This window comes from Prinia subflava, chromosome 1 (assembly GCF_021018805.1).
Source record: "Prinia subflava isolate CZ2003 ecotype Zambia chromosome 1, Cam_Psub_1.2, whole genome shotgun sequence".
Lineage (NCBI taxonomy): Eukaryota > Metazoa > Chordata > Aves > Passeriformes > Cisticolidae > Prinia > Prinia subflava.
Window position 1 is genome coordinate 151,431,440 of NC_086247.1, and position 16,716 is coordinate 151,448,155.

At 47.9% G+C, this 16,716-nt stretch overlaps 3 protein-coding genes across 6 annotated transcripts; 2 read left to right on the forward strand and 1 right to left on the reverse strand.

Annotated features, from left to right (window-relative positions):
* Positions 1-28: 28 nt before the first annotated feature.
* HIGD1A (HIG1 hypoxia inducible domain family member 1A) lies at positions 29-6,614 on the reverse strand. Of its 2 annotated transcripts, none has more exons than XM_063417092.1 (4): positions 6,529-6,614; positions 4,598-4,705; positions 2,686-2,820; positions 29-941 (listed from the first exon to the last, which is right to left on the reverse strand). In XM_063417092.1, the coding sequence occupies exons 2-4, from the start codon at positions 4,698-4,700 to the stop codon at positions 892-894; spliced, it is 288 nt and encodes a 95-aa protein (XP_063273162.1). In that variant the 5' UTR covers positions 4,701-4,705; positions 6,529-6,614; the 3' UTR covers positions 29-891. The 2 variants fall into 2 exon arrangements, with proteins under 2 accessions (XP_063273162.1, XP_063273152.1); XM_063417082.1 differs by lacking the exon at positions 6,529-6,614 and adding an exon at positions 6,332-6,488.
* Positions 6,615-8,903: 2,289 nt separating this feature from the next.
* Positions 8,904-12,729, forward strand: ACKR2 (atypical chemokine receptor 2). 3 transcript variants are annotated; one of them, XM_063417141.1, is made up of 3 exons: positions 8,978-9,244; positions 9,833-9,894; positions 11,608-12,729. In XM_063417141.1, exons 1-3 carry the CDS (start codon positions 9,224-9,226, stop codon positions 12,716-12,718), a joined length of 1,194 nt encoding a protein of 397 aa, XP_063273211.1. In that variant the 5' UTR covers positions 8,978-9,223; the 3' UTR covers positions 12,719-12,729. The 3 variants fall into 3 exon arrangements, 2 of the variants coding, with proteins under 2 accessions (XP_063273211.1, XP_063273202.1); XM_063417132.1 differs by having other exon boundaries at positions 8,983-9,244; positions 9,833-9,855; positions 11,604-12,729; XR_010082797.1 differs by lacking the exon at positions 9,833-9,894 and having other exon boundaries at positions 8,904-9,244; positions 11,604-11,733.
* Positions 12,730-15,006: 2,277 nt separating this feature from the next.
* Positions 15,007-16,695, forward strand: LOC134560784 (7-alpha-hydroxycholest-4-en-3-one 12-alpha-hydroxylase). Its single transcript, XM_063417117.1, has one exon. It carries the CDS (start codon positions 15,022-15,024, stop codon positions 16,549-16,551), a length of 1,530 nt encoding a protein of 509 aa, XP_063273187.1. The 5' UTR covers positions 15,007-15,021; the 3' UTR covers positions 16,552-16,695.
* The last annotated feature ends 21 nt before the right edge of the window (positions 16,696-16,716 follow it).

A 16,716-nucleotide genomic window follows, 5' to 3' on the forward strand; every position in this document is an offset into this window, starting at 1 on the left:
ATGGAATGACAGCTACAAGAAGAGTATGTGCTTTTTTTTAGAAATTGGCTTTTATTTTCGTGACTGCCGTTGGAAGTACAAGGAGTTTGAGTGTAAAATAACTCACAGACAAGGACTTTAATACCTCAAAGGTGATGGGGGGCTTTTCAGATTTAAATGGTTTAAAATTTTCTGTAGGAAACAGTACTGCAGAAATCAGCTAGATCATACACTTTAAAAGCATTAAACCACCAAATTAAGGTTTAGTTTTCACAATATATATTTTAAATGTTACATTTAATGTTACTCAGAAGAGCACCCTAAATAAAGTTACAAAATGTCATAATCCAAGGTTCTGATAATAGCAAAAATAGGGAGCCTGTGTCTTCGATAACAATGAATAAATATAACATTTAAATAGCTGCAACATAGTTATGCCTTAAATAAAAAAAATAGATGTTTATATATCTCTCTCAATATTTTAGAAGTCATTTAGTGCTACTGGAAGCTTCTAAATTACAAAGTTGGAGGCAGAGGACAGAAAATGACAGCAGGGCATTCCTGACATTCCCTGACAGAAGCCAGTTCAGATATCGTGGTTTTGGGCAACAACAAAAAAAGAACTCAGCAGTTTTAGGACTGAGTTGAAAAGAAAAATAGAGGGATTGCACTCCACGATATCCCCTAAAAACTGGGATGTGGTGGTGTCAATCAGAGAGACTCAGACCCCCATACCCGCTCCCCTGGGGCACATTCCGAGGCTGCAGGTTCAGCACAGTGTACCATACACAAAATAGAACAATTCTCTAATGCCATGTATTATTTGTTTTCCTCAAGAACTCCTCGACGGGAGGTTTGGAGCTGCAGGACACAGGCCACCACACCAGGACAGGGATTTCAGCCAGCTTCCCGCTATTCCTTGGGCTTCCCCACGTGATCCCGGAAAATGGAATACAACACGCCTGCAAGAAAGAACAAAAGCACAATTAAAGAGCTGTGTTCAATAAGAAATAATGGGTTTCAAAATATGAACAGTTCTCAGGAGGACAGAATTTCCCTTCCTCCTCAGCTGCATTTTTTTAATAGCAGTGGTGGACACTACAAAATTCATCATATACAGAGAAACTGGGTATGAAAAGATACAATTTATGAAAATGCAGATCCTGAGCTAATTCTAGCTGATTTTGTGGCCCAAGTCGAGCTTTTCTGTTGTTCCTGCTGGGAATGCAGCATGGACAAACAGTGTTCCATGGGATGTACATTCACACAGAGGTGACACCTGGGATGTACAGAGCAGGGGCACGGTGTCCCTGTACATTCAGACAAGTCCAGTCCTGAAAAAATATATATCCGTATTAAAAATATATAAATGTAAAAAATAAATGTATTAAAAATATATAAATGTAAAAAATAAATGTATTAAAAATATATAAATGTAAAAAATAAATGTATTACAAGTAGTATAACAAGTAGTATAACAAGTAGTATAACAAGTAGTATAACAAGTAGTATAACAAGTAGTATAACAAGTAGTATAACAAGTAGTATAACAAGTAGTATAACAAGTAGTATAACAAGTAGTATAACAAGTAGTATAACAAGTAGTATAACAAGTAGTATAACAAGTAGTATAACAAGTAGTATAACAAGTAGTATAACAAGTAGTATAACAAGTAGTATAACAAGTAGTATAACAAGTAGTATAACAAGTAGTATAACAAGTAGTATAACAAGTAGTATAACAAGTAGTATAACAAGTAGTATAACAAGTAGTATAACAAGTAGTATAACAAGTAGTATAACAAGTAGTATAACAAGTAGTATAACAAGTAGTATAACAAGTAGTATAACAAGTAGTATAACAAGTAGTATAACAAGTAGTATAACAAGTAGTATAACAAGTAGTATAACAAGTAGTATAACAAGTAGTATAACAAGTAGTATAACAAGTAGTATAACAAGTAGTATAACAAGTAGTATAACAAGTAGTATAACAAGTAGTATAACAAGTAGTATAACAAGTAGTATAACAAGTAGTATAACAAGTAGTATAACAAGTAGTATAACAAGTAGTATAACAAGTAGTATAACAAGTAGTATAACAAGTAGTATAACAAGTAGTATAACAAGTAGTATAACAAGTAGTATAACAAGTAGTATAACAAGTAGTATAACAAGTAGTATAACAAGTAGTATAACAAGTAGTATAACAAGTAGTATAAAAAGTAGTATAAAAAGTAGTATAAAAAGTAGTATAAAAAGTAGTATAAAAAGTTATTAAAAATGCAGCATAAACCCTAGCATAAACCCTAGCATAAACCCTAGCATAAACCCTAGCATAAACCCTAGCATAAACCCTAGCATAAAAATATATAATACCATGGTGCACATTTTTCAATGCATTAAATTCAGAAACAGCAGCATATTTACAAGGGAAAATATTAATGTCAGATGAATGTTTGGAATTTTTGGCCTGTAAGAGGCAGAGATGCAGAACCTCACATTCCATGTCTAGACATAATCCAAACCGCTACTCTGAAATGAGATATTAAAGTAAATAAAATCAGATTACACCAGTAAGGAGCACAAACATCCTGACACAAATGTTCTGGATGCTTCCACCCAGCCCTACCAGCCAAGATACAGAGATACAGGAGGCTCTCCATGGTTTGCCACTGCCAAGGACAGCTCCTGTTCCGTACGTACCACACGTCAGGGCCCCCACAACGAAGCCCTGGGCTGCCACGCGCATGTGGATCAGGTGAAGGGACATTTTCATGTCACCTCTGTGCTTCAGCTTGTAGAGCCCATAGGCGACCACGGCAGCGAAGCCACCCATCCCTGCAAGGCAAGGAGAGCGTGGCTCTGAGTGGAGATCCACCACGAGCCATGGGACCCACCCAAACAAAACAGCCTGCAAATCCCTGAGCTGTGAGGCTGCAAAAGACCCTTGGGATCACCCAGTCCAACCATCCCTCCACAACTGCCAAGGCCACTGCTAAACTGTGTCCCCAAGTGTCACATTTATACACCTTCATGGATGGTGATTCCACCACTGCCCCGGGCAGCCTTTTCCTTGAAGAAATTTTTCCTCATGTCCAGTCTAAACCTCCCCTGGCACAATTTGAGGCCATTGTCTCTCATCCTAAAATAAGCCTGGTTTGGTCTACTCACTCTGGTTTTGTGTAGTGGTAAATCCTAGCCCTGGTTTTACCCCAGTGTCACCTCATTCAATGCACAAGTCAGCACAGGGAACAGCAAGAGACTTCCACCAGCATTAAACTGCCAAAGGAGCAGCTCAAGGTGTCAGAATTCCCTGGATATTTTCCAGACAGAACCAGGGCTCCTCGCACCTCCTTTCCTGCCCAGACACACCCATGACCTCCACTGGGCTGCTGCTCAGACTCTCCGTGTGTGGATGCTTCCTGATGTATCCACTGGCCTGCTGCAGCTGCTGTTTTGGGTGTTGTCACGTTTGGCCAGGTGCCACCAGGACAGGACAAGTCACAGGTTATTGTCCCCAAGCTGTGATAAGGGAGGCTCTGCCAGGGCTCTTTCCCAGGGCCAGGATTCACTGATAGTCCTTCAGCAGAGCAAACAGCCCCAGCTTTGCCAGCTCCAACACTGATGCTCTTACAGAATACACAGCAGAAATGCACAAACTTTTCCAGTTCCATCTATTTCATTCCATTTTTAGCATAATTTGCACAGTTCATAGGTGGATGCCAAGTTTTAAGTGCTGTGTGTTTTAGTGAGTAGAGAATGGGCAGTTTATCTTCCTGAGCCAGAGCTCTACCAGTGCCACTAGGAAGCTGTAAACACTCAATTCGCTCTCATTAAATAGCAATTAAGTGTTTTACAGCCTTCAACCCAGCTCTGAGCCAGGTCAAAGGCGAGTTCTGCCAATCTGCTACGGGGAACTGGAACTCCTGGAGTTCATGGTACAGCCCAGCAAGGTGGAGACAAAGTCCAGTGACCACGGAAAGAGTGACGGAAATCTGCTGGCAAACGCTGGGAACTGTTCACCCCGAGTGACCCCGCTGCTCTCCATTTAAGGTGGCTGGAAATCAAAACGTGGCTTGTGTCAGACAAAAGCTGATCCCTGCTCTCCTCACAAGCTTTTTGGGAGTCTCAACAGAGAGGCTGAGGACTTGAACAACTTCCTCAAGCTGGGGTAACATAAAAGTTACTAAAAAAAATGCATTTTAAACTAAGTGATGGCAGCCAAGGGCTGAAGCATTTACCAGAGAGGCTGCAATTTAAATCCTTCTAGTTTGTATTTTGATAGCTTTTAAGTCACTTTGTAGTGGTCACATAATTCCCAGGAGCTGTGCTCCAGAACAGCTCACAACACACTCCTTAACCACCTGACAGCATCACCTTCACACGTTTTCTAGCCTCACCTAAAAAGCCTTACAGGTTTTTTGGTTTGGGGCTTTTTCTTATACTTGTAGGTTCTGAGTTTTTTATGTAAGGTACTTAATTTCCCTCTTTCTGGTAGGACATCTATTATGGGGAAGTAATTTCTAAGTAATTTCCTGTTCACAGAAAAAAGGTGAACAGTGATGGTGTTTCCCACATCGATTATGCAAACACATTTCTCCATTTCTGAACTCACCGATGGGCACGAGTGGTGTCTCCTTAAATTTTCTGATCAGCTTCGAGGTCTGGCTGGTCTCTGTCTCATACTCAGGGAAAATGGGTTCCTGGCTGGGTGACATGGTGGCTGTGAAGACAAAGAGCCTCCCTTCAGCTTTTGGAAACCCCAAAGAAAGAGAATCTTTAGCAAAAGAAAATCCCTTGTGTATTCCACCAGTCACAAATATCCAGGTAGTGAGATATAAGAACAGGCACCATGGACAGACAGTTTAATTCAAAGTGAAGCCTGGGAAGCAGGACTGTTGCTTACCAGGAGAGGTAAGAACAAAACAAAACCAAAAAAAGTGGGAAAGCAACAAATTTCTCCCATCTGTTTTCACACCATTACAGATCCCCGTGACCCTTCCATGCCCGCAGGCAGCCACAGAAAGTTTTGGTCATTGCCTGCCTTTCCTTTCAGGAATTCCATGCCTCACTACTCCGCTTGGCTTTAGCAGGCTGGTCCTCTCTGGCAGTTCTGACCTCAGCAAAGTTCACTTCTCCTCCCTCGTTCCCTGCCAAGAGCAGCGGCCACAGCAGTCGGCTTGGGAAGCACGAGCTGCTGCACAAGGTCAGCCCTGCCTGGCAGCCCCTCAGTCACTACAGCCTATCCCACATCAACATAATTCCAAATTCCTGATGGAGAACACGGGGATGGAGAACAGCCACCACCGAGGAGCTGGAGCAACTCCTGATACCCTCAATAGGTGCAGACTCGTGGGGGATCGCATCAGGAGAATTCATCCACAGGTGATTTCTCAACTTCCCCAAGGAAAACAAAACGCAGTGACAGCCCTGAGAAGCCTCCACTCACAGAACCATCACCACCAAAGTGAGATTATCCTCCAGAACTACCCAGCTTTTTGTGCTGGGAATTGCATGGATTACACCAAGACCTGTTCCCTCCTCAGTGCTCGGCTTAAGCATCATCCAGTTAATGACAATTTCTGCCAGTGATACCACAGAGGGTCCTGCTAGAAAAATCTCTACTGCTATTCTTCAGCTTTGCCACCAACGGCAAAACACAGCTCAGGGGCACATGGAAAGGCTCCAAGCTCCCAGAATGAACCAAGAAGAATTTCATTAAGCAGGTGCCAGTAACCACAGGCAGAAGAGACTTTTCAAAGGTGGCCGTGCGCCCTGGTTACGCAGCATTTTGTGCACGCCCATGCGAGCAGACTGACTGGTTCTCAAACCATTTCCTCTGCAAGGCCACAGCATTTGGTCTCTCTGTGCCTGCTACAACTGCTCTTATTCACTAAATGTAAATTATAATTTTAGCCTGACTCATTCAGAGACGGGCATAAAAGAACCGTGTCACTCAGCAGAGGAGGAAACAGCCAGAGGTGAGATTTACACAAGAAAATTATATTAAAAGCGAAACAGTTCATCCACCACGAGAAGTTCCTGTGACCTTCAGCTCAGACCAAGATGGGCACAGGGCAGAAGAAACTGGGTGGAACACACGGCCCGGCTGCCCTGACCTTGCCGACACCGAACAGGGAGGCCAGGGCACCTGTGTGACCCGCAGGGGACACCGAGCGAGCCCACCATGGGTGAGAAGGTGACAGGTCCCAGCATCCCTCCCAGCAAGAGGGAAGCCTCGGGTACCCCCAGGCTGCTTTCCGCCTGCCCAGCTCCACATGGGGATCCTTCCCCACTCCAGCCCCCCGCACCCCACACGGGAACTCCTCCCCACTGCGGCCCTACGCACCTTCACCGCACTCCGGCCTTCTGCCCCACGTCCCCACAGCCCACATGGGGCCTCAGCTCCACTCCTGCCCCAGTCACTTTCACCCCACATGGGAGCCCTTCCTCGCTCCAGCCGCGGGCACCCGCCCGCCCCTGCAGAACCCCGGCTGTGTCCCCGGCTGTGCCGTGGGTCCCGCCCGCCCCGAGCCCGGCGCTCACCGCGCTGATCCGATACCGGCCGGCGTCTGCCGTGCCTGGCCCCGCCTCCGCCTCTTATTGGCCACTTCCGCCCCGCCCCTCGGCCGGGACCACAACTCCCAGCGTGCCGCGCGCCCGCGCGCCCGCCCACAGCCAATCAGGAGCGTGGCCGCGGCCCGTGCTTCCAAACAGGGGGCGGAGGCGGGGCGGGCGGTGACGTCACGCGCGGCGCTCCGCATTGCGGCGGGGCGGCGGTGGCGCGGGGCGGCCGCCAGGGGGCGCTGCGGGGCCCGGCCCTGCCTCGGGCCCGGCCCTGCCTCAGCCCCGGTACCGAGACCCGGGCGGGGCCGGGCTCTGGATCAGCCCCGGGACAGTGCGTGTACAGGGCGGAAAAAACAGCTGCTGGTGCCTTCTGCCGCTTGTCTGACAGGACAAGGGCGGACAGTGTTAAATTAAAAGGGAAGAGCTCTAGATTAGATACTGGGAATAAAGTGTTCCCTGTGAGGGTGGGCAGACCCTGGCACAGGGTGCCCAGAGAAGCTGTGGCTGCCCCTGGATCCCTGGAAGTGTCCAAGGCCAGGCTGGACAGGGCTTGGAGCAGCCTGGGATAGTGGAAAGTGTCCCTGCCATGGCGTGTCCCCCGCTGGGAAAAGCCAGTGTCCATAAAGGAGACAGAGAAGTCCCACAGCTTTATTCGGATAAAGGGACAGAGGCCCCTGGGGCACATCCCCGCGGGGTTTTCTCTCTCGAGGTTTCGGAGGGCGCAGCCTCCTCTCATCCCAAACTCCGGCCGCTCGCTGCCCTCTTCCTTCCCCCACTGGCCGAGGAACCGGGAAGGTGCAGCCTTCCCCAGCCCACACCACATATCCCCCCTTGAGCATGTGATTTACTCCCAAAGTTTAAAAACTCGAGGTTGTGTTGCCCTGTTTGTCTGTTTCAGAAATCAAAGTGCCTGGGCTCTGTAACAAACCGCAGCTTGGAGTGGGTAGAGACATTAAGACCCATTTCAAGGCCATTAACAGCCATCCCCTCACCCATGGAACTGTTTGTAAAGACATCAGCACACATCTTCCCTATTAGACGAGATGATCTTTAAGGTTCTTTCCAAACCCTTCTGAAATGCTGTGAAATTTGGGCTCGTACTTTGTCCTTTGCTGAAGAGCTTCCACTTGATGTCAGAATCATGGAATGGTTTGGGTTGGAAGGGACCTTAAAGTTCATCCTGGTCCACCCCCTGCCAACACTTTCGACATGACCAGGTTGCTCCAAGCCCCATCCAGCTTGGAATACTTCAGGAATGGGGCATCACAGCTCCTCTGGCTTTCCCTCAGTCTGATTTTCTTGCCGCTGAATTATGCCATTGACTGTTTTCCCATACTTCAGCTTCAGCTTCTCATATTTCAGACTTCATTTAACCCCCGCTGTGTGCCAGGATTTTTATGCCCAAAGTCAACCTAGAAATTATTCCTGACTTAAACTGCACTCTGAAAAGGAAGAAATATCCAAAGATGCCTAAAACCTTCTCCTAAAATCTGAGAACAGATTGTAAGAGCAAAACAGCAAAGATAAACCCTTTTGTCCCTAAGCCCAATGCAGTGTGGTGTTTGTACCTCCCCATCTCCAAGCTGATGAAGGCAGGGCTGCTGCTGCCACCGACATGTGGCATTTTGGGCAGCACAAAATAAAGTGGCTCAGAGAAGCGCTGCATCTCTCTAAATGGGCTGCCCATTACCCCTAATCTGGTTACTTTAATTGCCAAAGCCATTAGGGCCCTGCAGTCTGAAAGGAAACAAAAAATCTATGCAATTACCAGCCCCGAAATTGAGTTAAAATCTTGTAATAAATTACAATGAAGGCCACTTTGTCCAGCGACTCTCAGAGGCACGTTTAATTCTCTGCCTCAGGGCAGAAACTCAATTAAAAACAAAAACTTATTTCATTTTAAATGCTGGCCTAATGAAACCTCTGTCACCTGCAGGTTCCTTGTGTGTGTGCCCAGTGTCTCAGCTCTATGAGTGGCTTCTTGCTCTCTGCTAATGTGTGTGTTGCACACACTTTATAATAATATTTATTTATTATAGGATGTATTTCAGGTGCAGCAGCAGCTGATGGTGGCAAACATGGAAATGGGTAAAAATAACACAAATTTCTCTCTGTGAGTCCACCAGGCAGGGGACGCAGGGCAGGTTGGATGTGGAGCTGTGGCCGTCACTGCTGCTCTGCTCTCCTGTTCTCACCAGGGTGGTTTGGGGTGTATAAAATGCACTGCCATTGGCACAGGGGAAGCCTTGGCGCAGCCAGGGTGTTCCCATGGCCCTGTTTGTGGGTGAGATGAGGAAACGAGCAGGAGGGTGACCACTCACCCATGCTGATGCCAAAAAACTCCTCCAATCAACCACTTCATCAGAAGCACTTTGGCAGAGGCCATTTCTGCTCCGGCAGGGGATGAGGATCCTGCAGCATCAGGATGGCTCGTGGGTTGTCCAGATTTCCTGGAAAACACGTGGATTTGTACAGCAGGGTCTCAGCCCTGGGAGCTGTTGTAGATGTGCTCAAATACAAGGTTGAGGTCATTCTTCCAGTACTGCCAGGGAATGATGAACACCAGGAAAAACAAAACAAAATCAGGGAAGTTACGCTAAGCATAATATTTCCTGACTTGCCTCCTACACAAACGAAAGAAGTTCCTAAAAGCCTGGTTCAAGCCTCTGGCAGGATGGAAACAGAAGAAGCTCCTGTAAGTGCCTTTTCTGCTTCTTGCTTTTAAGACAAAGCCACACAAGAAACCCGGCGAGGTTCTCTTTTGTTTTTCAAAGGTAGCCAGTTTGGGATTGGGATTAATTCCTGAGCTCAGCCCTCCCTTCCACTCTGAGCTAAGGAATGGGGATGTGGATGCCAGTGCTGGGATCATGTGGAGGGAGAAGGATGTGGCAGAGGGAGGAAAGGCATCTCGGTGGGTTGGGAAAGATCCCAAATGCAAATTTTGGGAATGGTTTGTCCTGCTGTGGGCAGAGAGGGTGTGAGGGGGAAGGGGGAAGGTGTTTAGGAGTCTCAGGTGTTGCTGTGATCAGCAGGGTGGGCAGCTTTGCTTTCTTCTCGAAGGCCTGCAGTCACAGCTGAGGGTGAATATCCTCCAAAACATGATACTTAAAAGAAAATTTTAAAAACTCCTTCCCAGACAAGTCTTTTTGTTGCACTTTCCCATGGCAGATCCCTGCTCCCCCATTGCTCTGTCTGAAGTGCTCTGCAGCACTTGCCAAAGAACTGTGAGACGGCACAAAAACATTTCAATCCAGCTCAAACCCATTTTTGCTTTTCTTTTCAGCTGCCTGGAACTGCCTGGAATGGGTATTTAAGCAACTTCAGTCATGGGACCTCAGCAGGCACGTCCAGAGCTTCACCCCTTACAGCTGCACACCCACTCTGAGCCCGTGGGGTGGATGGGCTCCCCTTTCCCCGGGTGTTTGTGGGGAGGGAGCCATCCCTAAAACCTGCAGATCCACCATGGATGTGTCCTTGTTGGGATGCACAGCACAGCCAGGGACCAACAGCTTCACATTCTCATTTCTGAGCGGCTGCAGATCTCTGCAGGGAGAAACAGATCCTCGAGGAGAGATTGGAGCTACACGGCCCGGCCTGTTTGGCATTGCTGGAAAATGAGCCCCAGGGAAAATATGGGTAGCTTTGGCCATGGATGAAAAAACATGTGGTTTAGGTTTAGGGGTTTACACGATTTTTTGCAAAACCGTTTTTTTGTTTTGCTGTCAGAATCTGAAGATTAACCTTGATTAACGTCACCAGACAAATCCCATCTCTTACTGTCTGAAATGGGCTCCTCAGCGACAGCTTGTTTTTGTGAAAAAGGAATCCCAAAAGTAGGAGGCTCCCAATCACTCACCATTTCCTGAAATCTTAGCTGCAGCTGTCTAAACACTGACACCCACGGTTCCAGGGAGTGACCACTGCAGGGGTTGTCTCATGCCTTTTGCAGAATTGATTCCAGCAATGTCTTCCAGCTGAATCTCTCACCATAACTCAGGACGGGATTGTGGTGCCTCCATGTCCTCGCCTTGGATGAGTCTTTGAGCAGCCTGGGATAATGGAAGGTGTCCCTGCCCAGGGCAGAAGGGTTGGAACAAGATGATCTTCAAGGTCCCTTCCAACCCAAACCATTCTGGGATCCTATGAATTCTATATTTTCCACTTACTAATGCCTTTTACCAGAATCCATGTCTGTTGTCCTAGAGTTGGCATGGAGAGGGGTCAATGTCCTCCCAGGAGCAGAGAGAGATGTTCAGCATTTGCCCTCTGGGAACAGCCCCACTGACATAAAGGTGCTGGTGGCAGGTTCTCCTTTACCAAGGACTGAGATGCTGCTTTCTCAGGAGTGAATATAAGCAGCTCACAGTGAGCTGTGGTGGTGGATTTCCCGTAATTTGGAGCAGAAACCGCTAAAAGCTGATGGTGGTGTCAAGAGGAAGTAGTGACTTATGTCAGAGGAAACCATGATCATTCATTTTTAAGTTTTATGTGACTAAGGAAAGCAGAATTAATTTTAGGTTTTGGTTTTGGTTTGTTTTTTTTTTATATTTACATGTAGACAGCTATCCCCATGCTTAGGCAAAGGCCAAGTTGTTCAGGACACAAAATACTCACCAGACAGTGGCAGAAGTTTAAACACCTGAAATTCCAGTAGGAATTCTTGTAGGGAGCCTACAAGAAAGATGAAGAGGGGCTTTTTGCAAGAGCATGGAGTGACAGGACAAGAGGTAATGGCTTCAAACTGAAAAAGGGTAGGTTTGGAACAAATATTAGGAGGAATTTCTTTGCTGTGAGGCCCTGACACAGATTGGCCAGAGAAGCTGTGGCCCTAAATTCCTGGAAGTGTCCCAGGCCATGTTAGACAGGGCTTGGGGTAACCTGGGATAGTGGAAGGTCCCTGCAAATGGCAGGGGTTGGAATGGGATGATCTTGGAAGTCTCTTCCAACCCAAACCATTCTGTGATTCTGTGAACTAAAGAAAAACCCTCTGTGATGTGATGTTTGCTTCCTGTGTGAATTGGAACAACACTTTGATCCCTTTCCCTTGCTCCTAGGCAGCCACCGGTCAAACAAAACCTCAGGAGTGACAGCAGCAACCACAGACACGTGGCAGGACGCTGCCAATTCGAGTGAGTACCCGTACGAGTACCTGGATGAGGAGGACTATGGGCTCTATGGCCTCTGCACCAAAGAGGAGGTGCTCTCCTTCAGCAGGGTGTTCTTGCCATCATTTTACACCGTGATCTTCCTGGTTGGAATGGCTGGGAATGCCCTCCTGTTTACCGTCCTCCTCATTTACATCAAGAAGAAGAAGAAGATGACCGAGCTGTATCTGCTGAACCTGGTGGTTTCAGACTTCTTCCTGCTACTGACCCTTCCTTTCTGGGCTCTGTACATTTCTCAGTGGGTCACCTGGGACATCTTGTGCCCATTCTTGAACGCCATGTACACTCTGAACTTCTACAGTGGCATCTTCTTTGTGAGCTCCATGAGCCTGGACATGTATCTGCAGATAGTTCATGCTTGCTCTCCTCACAGCTCCACAGTGTGGAGGAATTCCATCCGCGTCTTGTTGGTGATGTGGCTCCTTTCCATAGCTCTCTCCATTCCTGATGGCCTCTTCACCAGCACAAGGCAAATTCACAACAAAACCATCATGTGCACCCAGGATTATGGCCAGGAGCACTTATTTTGGAAAGTTGTCTTTCGGGTGATTCAAAATGTCCTGGGATTTCTTTTCCCCTTCCTCTTCATGACGTTCTGCTACTCCCGCATCGCGTGTGTCCTCAACACCTCACAGATACCTGGCTCCAGGAGAGCTCTCTGCTTAGTCCTTACTCTGGTGGGGGTCTTCTTTGTGCTGTGGTGTCCTTACAACGTTGTGCTCATCCTCCACTCCCTGCAGGATGTCGGTGTGATCAGGAGCTGTGAAAGCAGTAGGAAACTGGACTATGCCCTACAGATCACGGAGAGCTTGTCCTTTGTCCACTGCTGTCTCAACCCCTTGCTCTATGCTTTTGTGAAGAAAAGGTTCAGGGCATATTTGTGGAAGATCCCTCAGGCCATTTTCAGGAGAGGCACTTTCTTTCCCATCCAGGACTCCCAGACGAGCCCATCTTGCAGCAGATACGCAGCTGAGATAGAAATGTTGAGCATCACAAATGCATAATGAATATATACATTATTTACATTATTTACATTATTTACATTATCTACATTACAGTGTGTGCCCTCTCTATGCTGTATTTTACTAGTCCTGCCCATGATGGAGTTGATGTGAGCTCACAGCACTGTGTAACCAGATAGTTCATCCTAGCAACAACCTCAAGGTGAGGACTTCCCATACTGGGATTAGAAAAGTACATGTGGGATCTGTTTCTGTTGCAAGTGGAATTATTTCTAAAGGATTGTCCCTGGATTTACACTAGTGGAAGAAACCCAGTTCCCATCTGGAGTATGTGGGGCAGTAGCAAATAAAGGAGTAGATTTCTCAGTGTTGTGCCTTAAAAAGTGCAAACTGAACCTTGAGAAGAGATTCTCCTCCCTGGCATGGGCTGAGGAATGGATTTCCATGCTCATCCATCAGGCCAGAAACACTGCTGGAGGATGGCTTTGCTTCTCCTGGATCTTATCATCTGCCAGGTGATTTAACTGGGATAATCTTGTTTTCTAGCAGGAGATACAACAGGAAGGACTGGACACCTTTGAGCTGAGCTGTTCTCTCAGATGATGAGCGGTGCCACACTCAGACCTGCTGAGCAGAGAACTGTGACTCTCCAAGGGGCAGAGCCTTGGCTGGAGGTCAGTTTGATCATCAGCTGATTTGAGACCACGTTGACCAGAGCAAAGTTCAAACCAGTAACAATCAGTGAGAAAGAGATAAAAAGTGGGCTCGGCAGAACAGTGGTGGAGGTATTTGCCTTCCAAGATCAGGTTTGACAAGATAAAAAGATCCATGGATACCACTTGTGACATAAATATTGGCTTTGAAACACCACAGAGTGAGAGCATGGCCCGAACAGAAGAGCACAGAGAGCTGATGGTCAATCCTTATTCCCCAGTGCAGCTTTGAAGGTCAAGGTTCTGAGTTTGCTGACTTTTATTTAAAGGCATTATTCACCCCAAATGCTCCTGAACCTTAAAGGGTCCCTTTCCATCCTGCAAACCTATTAAGTCTGGAAGTTGCCTAGAGTTATGCAAATAAAATTACGAACTTAAGGGAAAGCACTCGTCACCTTTATTTTACTGCAACATAAGGTTACGGGACTGAGAAGGGCTTTGAGTTGATCACAGCTGTTATTTTCCATCCCAGAATTACTACAGTGTTTTTTTCCAAAATGGTAAGATTAGAGCTTTCCTTAAAAAAACAAAGCCAGAAGAAATATTTATCTGATGCTATGATATGGCCTTCACTCCACGGGTCAGGTCACGGGAGGGATCATGGAAAGGGACAGCAGCTGGGAAGCTAAAAAGAAGATGAAGATTGTGATCCCAGGCAGAGGAGGACTCTTGGAGTGGAAAAACTTATGATGGGATGCTCTGGGGAAGAGCAAAGATGAGGAAATAGAGGGGACTTAATGTCACTCTCCATCCTGCATGAGAAGAGATCCAAGTGCCAGCGGCTGGGACAGGCTGTGGTGACAGTCTGGGCAGATCAGGGTGGCAGCACCCAGAGGAGCAGTGCTAGGTGGGGACACAGGGTCCCTGACATTGTCCCCAAACCCCATCTGGAGAGAGGTAACAGGGAAGTTCAAGAAGCCAAAGGGAAAGTGGGTAAAAAAGAAGTGCTGTGGTCACCATGTGGGCACTGCTCTCCAGCCAGGGGCTGGGTGGGACATTTGGAGACTCTGGGCTCCTCTGGTGCCAAGCAAATGCAGTGGCTCAAGCTCTCCTCACTCGTGGGGCAGCTCAGCTGCTTTGCTATTCACTCAGACAGAGCAGTAGTGCTTGCACTGTTCATTGGCAAAGCACTCCTGGGACACCGTGTGCTGTGGAGAACACCAAAATGTCAGAGCCTTTTCCTTCCCTTGGCTTTTGAGACCAAATCAGTTCAGCTCGACCCCTTTCCCTTGGTCCTGTGCTCATTTCCAGTAGCATTTCCAACATCCATTCTTGGTTTCATTTTTTTCAGTGGGTGTCCATAGCCTGGCAGAAATCACAGAGTGGGATTCTCAAAACATTTTCCTTACAAAAAGCTCCATGCAGCCTAGAGAAGGGAATTTATCTCCTGCCAAAGCCCATCCCCGTAACACAGCATGGATACTCCAACGGGATTCCAACATACCTTCCACCTTAAAAATCTCTGTTCATCCAGGGACAGGTTCACTCTGAAGCGCACTGCGGGGGCAAGGCAAACACTTGCAGCCAATGAGGACAGATGTCAGCTCTGCATCAGCTGCTGGGTGGGGATAAAATGCACATTCCTGCCCCAGCCTGTCTCCAGTCTCAGCTCCCGGGTGGCACAGGGCTCTCATGGAGCTCTGGGTGATTCTCCTCTGCACCTTGGTGTCATCGCTGCTCGGTGGGCTCTATGTCCTGGGTGCGTTTCGGAGACGGAGACCTAATGAGCCGCCCTTGGACAAAGGTACCATTCCCTGGCTGGGCTATCTGCTGGAATTCAGAAGGGACAGCTCAGAGTTTCTCAAAAGGATGCAGAGGAAACACGGGGATATTTTCACGGTGCTGATCGGTGGCTATTACTTCACCTTTGTGATGGATCCCTTCTGTTTTGGCACCATTGTGAAGGAATCACGGTCTAAACTGGACTTTAGGACTAATGCAGTTCAGCTGGTCGTGCGGGTTTTTGGCTACAAGCCCACTGAATCCACTACTAACATCGTTCATGCAGCAAGCCTAAAGCACCTGATGGGAGATGGCCTCACTGTCCTCACACAAGCCACCATGGAGAGCTTTCGGAAGCTGCTGCTTTTCAACCTGAGCTCAGGAGAGAGGAGGGTGTGGCAGGAGGAAAACCTCTTCCACTACTGCTACAACATTGTCTTCAGAGCTGGGTATCTGGCTCTGTATGGCACCGAGCCACCCCGAGGGGCAGGGAACAAGGACAAAGCTGAAGAGCAGGATCGCCTCCACTCCAACCAGCTCTTCCAGGAGTTTCGAAAGTACGACCGCCTCTTCCCTCACCTGGCCTCTGCTCTGTTGCCTCCCAAGGACAAGAGAGAAGCTGAGCGGCTGAAGAGGCACTTCTGGAACGTGCTGTCTGTGAAGAAGGTCTGGCAGAAGGATAATATCAGTGGCTGGATAAGTGATCAAGACCAACTTCTGGCAGAAAGTGGTGTCCCCGAGCACATGCGGGATCGTTTCATGTTCGTGCTCCTCTGGGCATCCCAAGGCAACACGGGCCCAACTGCCTTCTGGCTCCTCCTGTATCTGCTGAAACATCCAGAGGCTCTGAAGGCTGTGAGAGAGGAGGTGGATAAGGTCTCGAGGGAGAGTGGGCAGGAAGTAAAGGCAGGGAGCCCCCCAGTTACTGTCACTAGGGACATGCTGAACCAGACTCCTCTGCTGGACAGTGCCCTGGAGGAGACCCTGAGGCTGGTGGCGGCCCCAATACTGGTCAGAGCCGTCCTCGAGGACACCAGCCTGAGGACAAGCAGTGGGACAGAGTTCACCCTCCGCAAGGGGGACAGGGTGGCTCTGTTCCCACACATGTCCCTGCAGATGAACCCAGAAATTCATGAGGAGCCTCACAAATTTAAGTACGACCGTTTCGTAAACCCAGATGGCACCAGGAAAGATTTCTACAGAAACGGGAAGAAGCTGAAATTTGTCAGCATGCCTTGGGGGGCAGGAGTTTCCACCTGTCCCGGGCGGTTCTTTGCTACTGCTGAAATGAAACTGTTTGTGTTCTTGATGCTGAGTCACTTTGACCTGGAGCTGGTCAATGAGGAGGAGGAGATCCCAGCCATAGACATCAGCCGCTGGGGGTTCGGGACGATGCAGCCTGTCCACGACGTTCGGTTCAGATACCGGCCACGTGTTTAACTTGGGGAGTCCTGGTGGTGTTGTTTGCTCTGGTGTCACCTATGGGACAGATTTTCTGATCCTGGGCTTATCAGATCCGTGCAGTGCCAACACTGATATGATCTTGTTTGCCTAATGTTTATCATGGCTGTTGTTTTTACCTGCTCTTCATGCGCTGCTGCTGTG